General features: G+C 50.8%; 1 protein-coding gene across 5 annotated transcripts in view; it reads right to left on the bottom strand.

Moving 5' to 3' along the window:
• Nucleotides 1–1,281: 1,281 nt before the first annotated feature.
• The window catches only part of IGDCC4 (immunoglobulin superfamily DCC subclass member 4), a 48,291-nt gene continuing 37,342 nt past the window's right edge, over nt 1,282–12,230 (bottom strand). For 4 of the 5 annotated variants that reach the window (XM_075535995.1, XM_075535996.1, XM_075535997.1 and 1 more), the window contains 6 exons: nt 9,580–9,750; nt 9,183–9,320; nt 8,364–8,469; nt 7,725–7,953; nt 6,814–6,975; nt 1,282–4,616 (listed from right to left, as the gene is read on the bottom strand). In XM_075535995.1, coding sequence (XP_075392110.1) covers nt 4,206–4,616; nt 6,814–6,975; nt 7,725–7,953; nt 8,364–8,469; nt 9,183–9,320; nt 9,580–9,750 — 1,217 coding nt within the window. In that variant the 3' untranslated portion in view covers nt 1,282–4,205. Of the gene's footprint in view, nt 4,617–6,813; nt 6,976–7,689; nt 7,954–8,363; nt 8,470–9,182; nt 9,321–9,579; nt 9,751–12,230 lie in introns of all 5 variants that reach the window. The other variant, XR_012780676.1, reaches the window with a different exon arrangement.

Genomic DNA, 12,230 nt, shown 5'->3' with positions numbered 1-12,230 from the left:
CTCTCCCTGGGATAAAAGAATGGTTAAATCTCTTTTTGACCACTGCCCTGGAACCTTGGGACCAGAAGGACTAGCCCCATGTAAGGTGCCCTGGTGCTCATCTACTAACTGAATGGTTGGCACTTGGGACCCACCTGCCCAGTGGCTCCTTGGGAGATAATTCCTGGTAATCTGCTTTAGTCACAAGCACCACCCAGGAAACCCTTATGGGGACAGCTGTACTCTGTCACAAGGGTCACTGTGAGTCAGTATCGATGACTAACAAACACAAAGAGACATATTTTGCCAATGAGTGAGGACTGTGCAGATCTCCATAAATCAGACGGTCAATAGGTGGACAGGTGCACTCTCAGGGTGGGGCAGGGCGGGGGGTCGGCAGGTTGCATGGCCTTATTCTGCAGCCACAGTTGAGAGATGAATCTGAGACAGTGAACAGTGGGACGCAATGGAGAAATCCAAGGGTAGGGGCGCCAGGGTTTCCTTGTGAGTAAAAGTCCAGAATGAAAGGCCCTGATTGGCCAGGAGAAGGGAGGGGTGAGGGGGGCTCTCCTGAGACTCCTATCTGTATTCGCCTGTCCCAAATTCACCAACATCCTTTTCCTGGTTTGTCCTTTGAGGGATCAAATTGGTGTCTTGGATTGCTGTCATTTGAAATTCATTTGGACAAGTGTTTAATTCTTCTTGATCACAATACAAATGATGGCTAGTCTGCTTCATGCAAAATGTGCAGTGTCTCCCTCTATGATCTGTCAATTAGCTTGGGGCCTGGCCTACCAGCCCCTTTGAGAGTGATCCCAGGCAGGGTAGCCACTGGCTCGGTTCCTTCCAAGAGGAGAGGGTGTCCAGGCTCTGTAAAGGTTCTGTCAGGGAGCAGCTGTCAGCCATCTTCCTGAGACATATGTCAGGGGGAGCGTGGATTTCCATGTGTGGGTCTGGGTGTGTATGTGAAGGCGATTATGAGCTTCAGGGTCTCTGAGCTGGTGGGGGAGCATGCAGGAGAATGTGCAGCTGTGAGTCATTTTGGTGACCAGAATTATCTAGAAGAATGGTTGTGGAGTTGTTCGTTCCTCCCTTGCACTCAAGAAACGTCAGTCCACAGTGAAGGGATGAGACGTCTGGAGAGCCTGTAAGAGCGCCATCGAAGGGCCGGTCTCACTAGAGCCTTCTTCCTGTCCTTTGGCCAAAGTGCCTGTGAGGGAGGAAGTTGCCTTGGGCCTTTCTCGACCCTGAACATTCCATAACAGAACTCCACTTTTTTTTTTTTTGGAAAATAGTTTATTAGTCCATTATAGCGACAGATACATGATCAATGCCTTCACTTAACACTAAAGAGTATCTTGTTCGTAAGGTGAAAAAAAATGCTGGAGAAATAATTAAATAATACAGCATTAACTAAATATAGACAAATAAACGAGCAGGTACCAATTACACTTGTCATGCATCAAGAGGAGGAAGGTTTTTAAAGTGAGACTTAAAAAAAGAAATTAAGGCATCAATGAAAGGCGATGAAGAGAGTATTACCCTGTAAGGGCCAATAGACTCTCTTCTGATAAGAGTATTGCTAGAAAGACACAATCCTAACATGTCCAAAATGACCCCGAGCCTGTCATAGCCAATGCTACCGATGCTGACTTTCCGACCGAGGGTGAGTTACAGACAGAGGCCAGGTGCACTGCTGACTTGCTTTTCAGGAGCAATTTTTCACTCAACCTAAAACAAAAGCAAACCCATGGCTGTCACGTCAGTTGTGTCTTACAGGGACCGTCTAGGACAGAGTAGGAGCCCTAGTGATGTGGTGGTTACAAGATGGGCTGCTAACTGCCACGTGAGCAATTGCCAGCTGCCAGCTGCTGGACACAGAAACAAGCGCTCCACAGGGGCAGCACCCCCGCCCCACTGGGCTGCTGTGAGTCAGCACTGACCGGATGGCAATGGGTCTGCTTTGCGTTTGGGTACAGGACAGAGCACAACTCCCCCAGAGAGTTTCGGCCACATGGTTCTCCTCAAGGGCAGCCGGTCGGTTCAAACCACCTACCTCTCAACGAGTGCTTTAACCACAGTGTCACCAGGGCTCCCATCCACCCACCTAATGGGTTGTAAATGGTCTCATTTGCAGTGATTTCATTTAGACCAGAACCTAGGTGCCTGTTAGACAAGAAGATGAAAAGTGACTATGGAGTTTAATGCTAAGAGCCCACGGTGAAAAGAGCCATTCAAGTCAAGGCAGTTTTCTTTCCTCTCTCTCTCCTTAAAAAAATCAAACCAGCAAAATAAAAGGAGGCTTTCGACCTTCAGAGCAACGCTGAAACATATACAGTGGTATATGAAACATTCCACAGCAGTGCGGAACACTACAGAAATAGTACAAGCGAGAAGACTGTCCTTAATGAGCTACAAACCCCACATTAATCATCTTTAGCGTTCTCGGAGGCTGGCTGGAAGAGGGGGAGGCGGCGGTGTAGGTGCGGATGTCAAACGTGAGTGACATCCGAGTGTAATAAACAGATGCTTCTAGGGTCTGAGGAAGTGGCAACTCTGCTGAGAGACATTTTACCGATAAAAAAAAAGCAGAAGAAAGAAGGAGGGGCTGGGTGGGGGTGGGGTGGGGGGGAGGAAAGATAGACTGGTTATTTTCAATTTGGCCCAGAAGCCAGAGTTAACCCTTGATGTGCTGATCCATTTTCAAGACCAGAGTCCCAGGGAACAGACCCCACAGGCCTAGGCTCCTGCGAACCAAACTCACACACACACACACACACACACACACACACACACACACACACACACGGGGTTGTTTTCTCGGAAGGGGAAACAGTAAGAAATCAAGCTTTGTCTCTATGTCAACGGCAAAGAACTTCAAGACTGGATTTGAAGAGAAAAACAAAATGTGTGTTTAGGCCTCCCTGGAAACACCCAGGGAGGACTGATGGACAGTGAGTGTGCTGGGGGCAGATCCAGAGATTCTGCTTACTCTACCTCACCCCCACCCCACTGCTTCAGGCAAGCAGAGTAGGAAGGGGCTAGGATGTAGCTCCCCTAAATCCAGCTTCCCTTCTCTCATCCCTAAACTAGAAGGAAAGTTCTAAGCCACTTCCATCCAGCAATCCCACCTCCCTGCAAAGAAGGGAGGGAGTTATTTTACCCTGAGCCTGGGCCCTGGGGTTGAGGGAGGTGTGACACATATTCCCCTTCCAGTCTTAAAAAGCCCCTCTCAGTGACTGGGGTTCCTCACTCCCACTATCCTCCAGAGCCCCCTTAGCCCAGTCCCCAGGTGAGAGATACCACCGTCTCTGGCTCTGAGCTGGGGAGACTGTGGACGACGTGGTGGCCTGGGCATGGGGCATGCAGAGGCATTGCTAGCAGACAGGACGCGAGGACCACCAGAGATGTGGACACAGCAGGAGCCACGCTGTGGCCTGGAAGGGACATGAGGTAGTCATGTTGTTAGGGAGGACGAGGACATGGAACCCAGGCAGGGGAACTGGTGGCAATCTGGGAGAGGTGTGAGACAGAGAGAGGCACTGCAGAGAAGGCTGGACAGGCGAGGCAGAGCAGAGGGAGGGCAAGTTCATTGGGAAATAGCAGACAAAGTAGCAAAGGGGAGGGGAGAGAAAGGGAGATTAGCAGATTTTCAAAACCAGGCACTTCACACATTACAAAATGAGACAGATGCAGAGTTGCTTCTGAGGGTGCCAGGGTCACCCCCTGGATTGGGGCAGTAGGGGCAGGGGAGGAGATGCAGGTGAGATGTTGGGCGGTGAGAACCTTCGTGCACTCAGTCCAGCCAGCCAGGAAATGGGCCAGGTTGTCTTGTCAGACAGGGCACTGGAGACACTCTCAGAGTGTGTAATACAAGGTTCCTTGATGGAGATAAGGTGGGGGGCCCGGCTGGGGCTGACTCCTCTGGACCTTGTCCTGATCCGGAGCATCAATTAGGCCCAAGTGACCAGTGCTTGGGCCCAGGCTCCACAGCTCACAAGACAGTACATGTGCTCCACACGTGTGCACATCACATGTAGCTATGTCTCATGTCACATAAGAGTAGCAAAGACTGTGGCAGGTGTAAAAGATCCATATCTTCCTCTCCCCACAGTCAAGTGCCCCAGAAGAGCCCAAAGGGCTAGCATCTACAGGGACACATGTGCCAAGCATGGCTACTGAGGCCATTTCCCCTGGCCCACACCAGCCTGCTCCAAACTGCAGAGCTAAGCAGAGGAAGAGACCGGGACTCTGGGCAGGGCTGGGCTGGCTGCTGGAGGGCAGGAGGCCTTCGGGGGACAGCTGCTCCCAGGAGCATCCTCCAGAGCCGCACTGGCAGGGAATTCTGGGTAGAGGCAGGAGGCAGTGGCTGCCTCTGGCAGGCAGGTAAGTCTGTCTGACCCAGTAGCTGCCTGCTCACAGCCTCCCTGCTCCTGGTCCAGCCAGTCTGCTGCTTGCCACTGACCTATGACCCCCGAGGTGAGACTAGGAGGGTCCAAAGGCAGGGCAGCCTCAGGTTCCAAGTCTTGGAGCTGGAGCTCTGGATTCCCCTTGGACGCACTGAAGTCAGAGTGCACAATGACTTCAGCTTCCACCTGGTTCCTGTAGGCGGAGGGTGGCTTCTTCCTCCCACTTCCCTGGTCAGAGCAGAAAACAATACAAAATCACTATCGCTGGGAGCCGAGCATCCAACCCAAGGACGCACACATTCCCACACACTGGCCTGCCCGCTACCCTCTCAATCTAGTGACTTCTAGGCTAGAGGCCCCTCCCCAGGGAGAAGAGCTCCCAGGGGTCCTCAGAGCACTCCCAAGCCATCGGTTCCCTCCCTCTCCCTTCCCACCCAAAACTAAAACGCCAAGCCCAGACATGATTGCAACTCAGTGACGCTGCAGGTCAGAGTGGAACTGCCTCCATCGGGTCTCTAAGGCTGCATTTTCCCCTCAGGAGTGGCTGGCGGGTTTGACCTAGTTAGCAGCCAAGTGCTTCACCACTGCGCCACCACCAGAAACACCTATACCAGTTGCCTTCAGAAGGAGCAGCGCTTCTCCACCTTCCTCACCTTCTCCACCTTCACACAGCTCCTCATGTGCTGGTGACCCCCTAACCATAACATTATTTCCGTTGCTACTTCATCACTGTAATTTTGCTACTGTTATGAATTGGATGAGCCCTGGGAAAGGGTCATTTGACCCCCAAAGGGGTCGCGACCCACAGGTTGAAAACCGCTGACAGAGGTTTAAAAAAGTTTTATTGGTATATAATTTATATAGCATAAAATTCAATAGTTCAATCATGCCTTCAGATGGATTTTGACTCAGGGCAACTCTATAAAGTTTTCAATGCCTGCTTTTTTTCTGTTTCTTTGTTTTGTTTTTTAGTAAATGCTTTTATTGGGGGCTCTTACAGTTCTCATCACAATCCATCCATCCATCCGTCGTGTCAAGCACATTTGTACATTTGTAGCCATCATCATTCTCAAAACATTTTCTTTCTACTTGAGCCCTTGGTATCAGCTCCTCACTTTTCCTCTCCCTCCCTTTCCCTCCCTCCCTTATAAATCCTTGATAAATTACAAATTGTTATTATTTTCATATCTCACACCAACCACTGTCTCCCTCCCCCATGGTTTCTGTTGCTCTTCCCCCTGGAGACATGTTTATGGTTATGTATCGATCATTAAGATCAGTTCCTCCTTTCTCCCTTCCTCCTACCCCTTCCCCCTACCCATCTGGTATCACTATTCCCCCTCCTGTTCCTGGATTCTGTATTCATAAGCACCTATCTCTTACCTACACCTGTGCACATGGTCCGGTCTAGTCTGAATTGAGAAGCAGCACTGGGATCATGGTAGTGGGGAGTGAGGAAGCCTCTAGGAACCAGAGGAGTATTGTGTGTTTCATCAATTCTTTACTGCACCCTGGTTGACTCATCCCCTCCCTGTGGCCCCTCTGAGGGGGGATTGTTCTGTTGTCTACAGATGGGTTTGGGGTATCTACTCTAAGCCCCCTCGTTCTCAACAATATGTTTTTGTTTGTTTGTTTGTCATGTGTCTTCTGATTCCTGTTCCCCGGTCCCGATGGCTCCCCATGACCGCACCAGCGGAGTGCTTCTTCCATGTGGACGTGTTGCTTCTCTGCTGAGTGGTGGCTTGTGTAACTTCAAGACCCCAGATACTACATCTTTTAATAGCTAGTCACCATCCGTCTTCTTCACCACATTTGCTTATGCACCTGTTTTGTCTTCAGCGAATTGTGGCAGGAAGGTGAACATTTCATATTGCTGATTTGTTGGAACAGTGTTCTTGTATTGAGGGAGACTATGAGCAGAGGTCGAAATCCATCCACTACCTCAGTGTATTGCCGTATAAATATATCTACATGGGCCAATACCTGTTTTTGTGGATTAATGTATTTACATTTGCACACCGCTATGTTTAAACCTCTATCCATTGCTTTGCTTCCTAGGTCCTTCCTGTTTCCTTTTACCTTCTTCCTGCCCCACCATCACTTTCCCCTTATTCCTGCCTCTTGGTACCTCCTCTTAGCTAGTTTGCTGTTGCTCCGACACTGCCCTCCCCCATCTCCTCCTTGTTATTGACTCTAATACCCTAGTTGTTCCCCTGTCTATGATGCTGCCTGCTCATTGTCCCCTTTCCCCACTGCCCTCAACCCCCACGTCTCCCCAGGACTATTGGTCCCACTGCTTTCTCCTCGGGTACGCTTCCCCTGCCTGTCTTATATAGGTAGGCACACCGACTATGACATAGCCCAAACAGTTTGTTTTTCAAAGTCAATTGCCAAGTCTTTCTTTGGTTCATCTCAAGACACTGACCTTGATGGCCTCATACACCAGAGCCTGCAGCAATAACGTCTGCCCAGTTCCAGCAGGGGGCAACAGGGCTCGAGTCAGAGAGGGCATGGGACCGGCCTGGGGTAGGTCACAGCCTGCCCAGGAGCCTGCCCAGCTCGGCCCTCCAGGCTGACCCCAAGAAATCTGTATGGGGACAGAAAGAAGGGTGGGCATTAAGGGAGATAGACCAGCCCTGACTGGGGTTGAAAAACAGATGGGGAAGTGTGTGGGGAAGAAGACTGCCCCATTGCCCGCCCCTGGCTAGTTCCTCCCAGTGGCCTTTGCCCAAGGCTCAGGGGAGGAGCCCAGAGCAGACTGGGTCAGTGGGGCGGGATCTGGAGATGGAAAAGTCCTCCCATGGGAAAGCAAAGCAAACCTGGCAGTAGATACTGGAGCTGCCAAGCACAGAGCAGTATCCTTCCCCTCTGAGGCAGGGATGGGGAGCGCTCAGAGGTGCCAGGGGGCTGGTCAGGGTAGGATGCCATGTGCAACCTCTGATGGTCTGGCGGGGTCCACCCTGCAGGTCTGGCCCCCCTCTTGACCACAGCCAAGCTGACCAGTCCTTTTGCCCCTGCTGGGCCAAACCTTAGAGGTCCTCCCCAGCTCCTGGGATGGGAGAGCTGGGTTTCTAGCCTCCTGAGTCACCCACCATCCACTGGGGGCGCTCCCCTCTGCGAAAACCAGGCTGACCTAGTCTGCCAGGGGATAGAGGCCCACTTGCTTCTTGCCCTGCCAACCCTTTCATGTCCTTCTCTTTGGGGCAGCTGGCCCAGGACCAGGAGAGGGTGGGGTGACAAGCTGTGCTCTGGCGCCACCTGGTGTCCTACTTGGGAATGAGCCACAGTGTGGGACTCTAACCTGGCAAGAGACCGACCACCCAGGCTCAGGTTCACCTTTCTCTTGGAGTGAGCCCGGCAGTCCGAAACACTGCCACCCATGAGGCTGTGCACTTCAGCTCTGTCCTCGATGTCTGACGGTGGTGAGGACCAGTCTTGAGGACGGGAGTGGACAAGCGACTCCAGCTCATGGGCAGCTGGGGGGCTGGGAGGGCCGAGGCCGGCTCTGGAATACAGCGCTGGGTTCCCTGCAGTGGTGGTGGAGGACAGGCCTGGCAGGGCTTCCCTAGGAGAGATGGGGCAGAGGGCTCCGTGGGTACAGGGGGAGGGGCTGCAGGTGAGCCTGGGATCCAGTCGTGGCTCTAGGTGGGTTTCCACCCTCTCTGGGACTCAGTTTCCTTATTGGTGCAAGGAATATACACAACTCAATGCTTGCTTAGTCCCTGTGTCCCTGCAGGCACCCGGGGCTTTCCAAAGAAGAGGAAGAAAGACAGTTCAGGCTGTCTTTGCTGAGAGGGTGGTCTGGGGGGCTCACCTCCCCAATCGAATGAGGACCTCACCCTTGTCCTCCATCCTCATAGTCCTGACTGCCATGCTGAAGGGAAGGCACAGCCCCTTACCCGCCCACCCGTCTGCCCATCTTTGCAGCCCTTTCCTGGGAATCTCCCTGCTGCGGTCAGAGTGGCCCCTGCCCACCTGTGGGGACTGCGACGCAGGCCGGCACACATGCAGGCCAGGAGGCACAGGAGGCCCAGGCAGACACCCACGATGATGCCCGTGACCGAGTGCACGTCCAGGGAGTCTGGTGAGCGAGAGGAAGGGGACAGGGCAGTCAGGGACAGGGAAGACTCATAGTCTTCTGAGAAGGACAAGTCCCCCTCCCTCCTCCCACTGTCCTCTCGGCCTCCATCCAGAAGTCATGGCCTTCCCCTATCCCACTGGCCTTTGGGTGGAACACAGAGGGCATGAGCAGGGCCACGGGGCTCCACGCTCACCAGGGCCCCAAATGTGGCTGAATGTGGTGCTGTCACCATGCTGAAAGTCTAATTCCTGTTTTTGAAAAGGGGCCCGGCATTCTCATTGTACAACTTATGCAGCTGGTTCTGCGGGCAGCCTCCACCCTTCTAGAAAGCTTCTTACCTCACTAAGCCAATCCTCCAGGCAGATCCATTTCCTAGAGAAACTGGGACCCTTTAAGAAGGTCTCCAAACCATTCTCCACCCCTCCCCCGCCGCCCACTCCCCCACAATCAATTCACTGCCAGAAAGTTGATTCTGATTCAGTGACCTTGTAGGACACGGTAGTCTCATGGAGTTGTCAAGGCTGTCCGCTTTTACGGAAGCAGATGGCTTCACCTTCCTTGCAGTAAAATCATCACGCACCCACACCCAATTCCCCTGGGTGCGCCCTCCCCCACGCCCCTCACCAAGCCAAGCAATGAAGAGGCGGGCCCTGGGGGAGGTGATTTGATGCTGGAAGCCTCCAAGGGCCCATGCGGTCCTCCCGCCCTCACACCTGAGAGCCTGTCCTGGAGTGTCATCACGTCCTGCAGGCCAGAGAAGGGCCCGCGCCCCACCTCCGTGCGCGCCCCCATCTTGAAGAAGTACCTCGTGTCACTCTCCAGGCCGTGCACCTTGGCGCTGAAGATGTTTCCTGGGGACGGGGTAGGGGGAAGAAAGTCCATCTGCCCTGAAGCACCATTTCTACATGGTGACGTGGTGACATGGGCCAGATTTGCCGGGAGAGCAGGCTTGGGGGATCCAGTAGGGCTGGGATATGGGATGGACAGGGCAATCAGCCTGGGAAAGGCTGCTGCTCCCTGCTACCTGCCCCCTGGCCTGGGACATATGGAAAGGAGGATGGGATATAAGCTCAGATGCCTGGTGTGGGGCGAGGGAGCCCAAGTCCTCACCGTCCGTGGTGAGCAGGGTCCACAGGTGCTCAGGCTGGGTGTGGTTGTTGCTGTACAGGATCAGGTACTCCACGATCTCCCCGTTGGGCTCCGCCGGGGGGCACCAGTGTAGCTGGACCGTGGACGGTGTCAGGGGGCTCAGGCGCAGGTCTGAGGGGGGTGTGGAGGGTCCTGAGGGGCAGGGGTGCAGATGGAAGAGGCAGGGACACGGAGAGCCTTAGGTCTGTGGCAGCTGGGAGGCAGAGTCCAAGGACAGGGTCTCCCTTCTCTCTTGCTGGAACAAACCACAAACCCACCAGGGCCCAGCCAGGATGACACAGGCCTGACATTGCTCAGAAACAGCAGGGAGAAATGGCTTGACCACTATGCCCCCACCCCTGGCCCACCCTCTTCAGAAAGCCCTTCCCACTCAGCTCTGTTCCTCACACTTCTTCCATACACAGATGCCTCCATGGGTAGATACCTCCTTAGGTAGAAATTTCCATACACAGATACTAATACTTCCATACGTAGATACTTCCATACACAGATACTCCATACACAGATACTCCATACACAGATACTCCATACACACATACTTCCATACAGATACTCCATACACAGATACTCCATACACAGATACTTCCATACACAGATACTCCATACACACATACTCCATACACAGATACTCCATACACACATACTTCCATACACAGATACTCCATACACAGATACTCCATACACACATACTTCCATACAGATACTCCATACACAGATACTCCATACACACATACTTCCATACAGATACTCCATACACAGATACTCCATACACACATACTTCCATACAGATACTCCATACACAGATACTTCCATACACAGATACTCCATACACACATACTTCCATACAGATACTTCCATACACAGATACTCCATAAACAGATACTTCCATACACAGATACTCCATACACACATACTCCATACACAGATACTCCATACACACATACTTCCATACACACATACTCCATACACAGATACTCCATACACACATACTTCCATACACACATACTCCATACACACATACTTCCATACACAGATACTCCATACACACATACTTCCATACACAGATACTCCATACACACATACTTCCATACACACATACTTCCATACACAGATACTCCATACACACATACTTCCATACACACATACTTCCATACACAGATACTTCCATACACAGATACTTCCATACACAGATACTCCATACACACATACTTCCATACACAGATACTCCATACACAGATACTCCATACACACATACTTCCATACACACATACTTCCATACACAGATACTTCCATACACAGATACTCCATACACACATACTTCCATACAGATACTCCATACACAGATACTCCATACACAGATACTTCCATACACAGATACTCCATACACACACACTTCCATACAGATACTCCATACACAGATACTTCCATACACAGATACTCCATACACAGATACTCCATACACACATACTTCCATACACAGATACTCCATACACACATACTTCCATACACACATACTTCCATACACAGATACTTCCATACACAGATACTTCCATACACAGATACTCCATACACACATACTTCCATACACGGATACTCCATACACAGATACTCCATACACACATACTTCCATACACACATACTTCCATACACAGATACTTCCATACACAGATACTCCATACACACATACTTCCATACAGATACTCCATACACAGATACTCCATACACAGATACTTCCATACACAGATACTCCATACACACATACTTCCATACAGATACTCCATACACAGATACTTCCATACACAGATACTCCATACACAGATACTCCATACACAGATACTTCCATACACAGATACTCCATACACACATACTTCCATACACAGATACTCCATACACACATACTTCCATACACAGATACTCCATACACACATACTTCCATACACACATACTTCCATACACAGATACTTCCATACACAGATACTTCCATACACAGATACTCCATACACACATACTTCCATACACGGATACTCCATACACAGATACTCCATACACACATACTTCCATACACACATACTTCCATACACAGATACTTCCATACACAGATACTCCATACACACATACTTCCATACACACATACTTCCATACACAGATACTTCCATACACAGATACTCCATACACACATACTTCCATACAGATACTCCATACACAGATACTCCATACACAGATACTTCCATACACAGATACTCCATACACAGATACTCCATACACACATACTTCCATACACACATACTTCCATACACAGATACTCCATACACAGATACTTCCATACACAGATACTCCATACACACATACTTCCATACACACATACTTCCATACACAGATACTCCATACACACATACTTCCATACACAGATACTCCATACACACATACTTCCATACACAGATACTCCATACACACATACTTCCATACACAGATACTCCATACACACATACTTCCATACACACATACTTCCATACACAGATACTTCCATACACAGATACTTCCATACACAGATACTCCATACACACATACTTCCATACACGGATACTCCATACACAGATACTCCATACACACAT

The sequence above is a fragment of the Tenrec ecaudatus genome, chromosome 17, assembly GCF_050624435.1.
Source record: "Tenrec ecaudatus isolate mTenEca1 chromosome 17, mTenEca1.hap1, whole genome shotgun sequence".
NCBI classification, from domain to species: domain Eukaryota; kingdom Metazoa; phylum Chordata; class Mammalia; order Afrosoricida; family Tenrecidae; genus Tenrec; species Tenrec ecaudatus.
The sequence above is the reverse complement of the archived record's forward strand: the minus strand, read 5'-3'. Positions and strand labels throughout refer to the sequence as shown.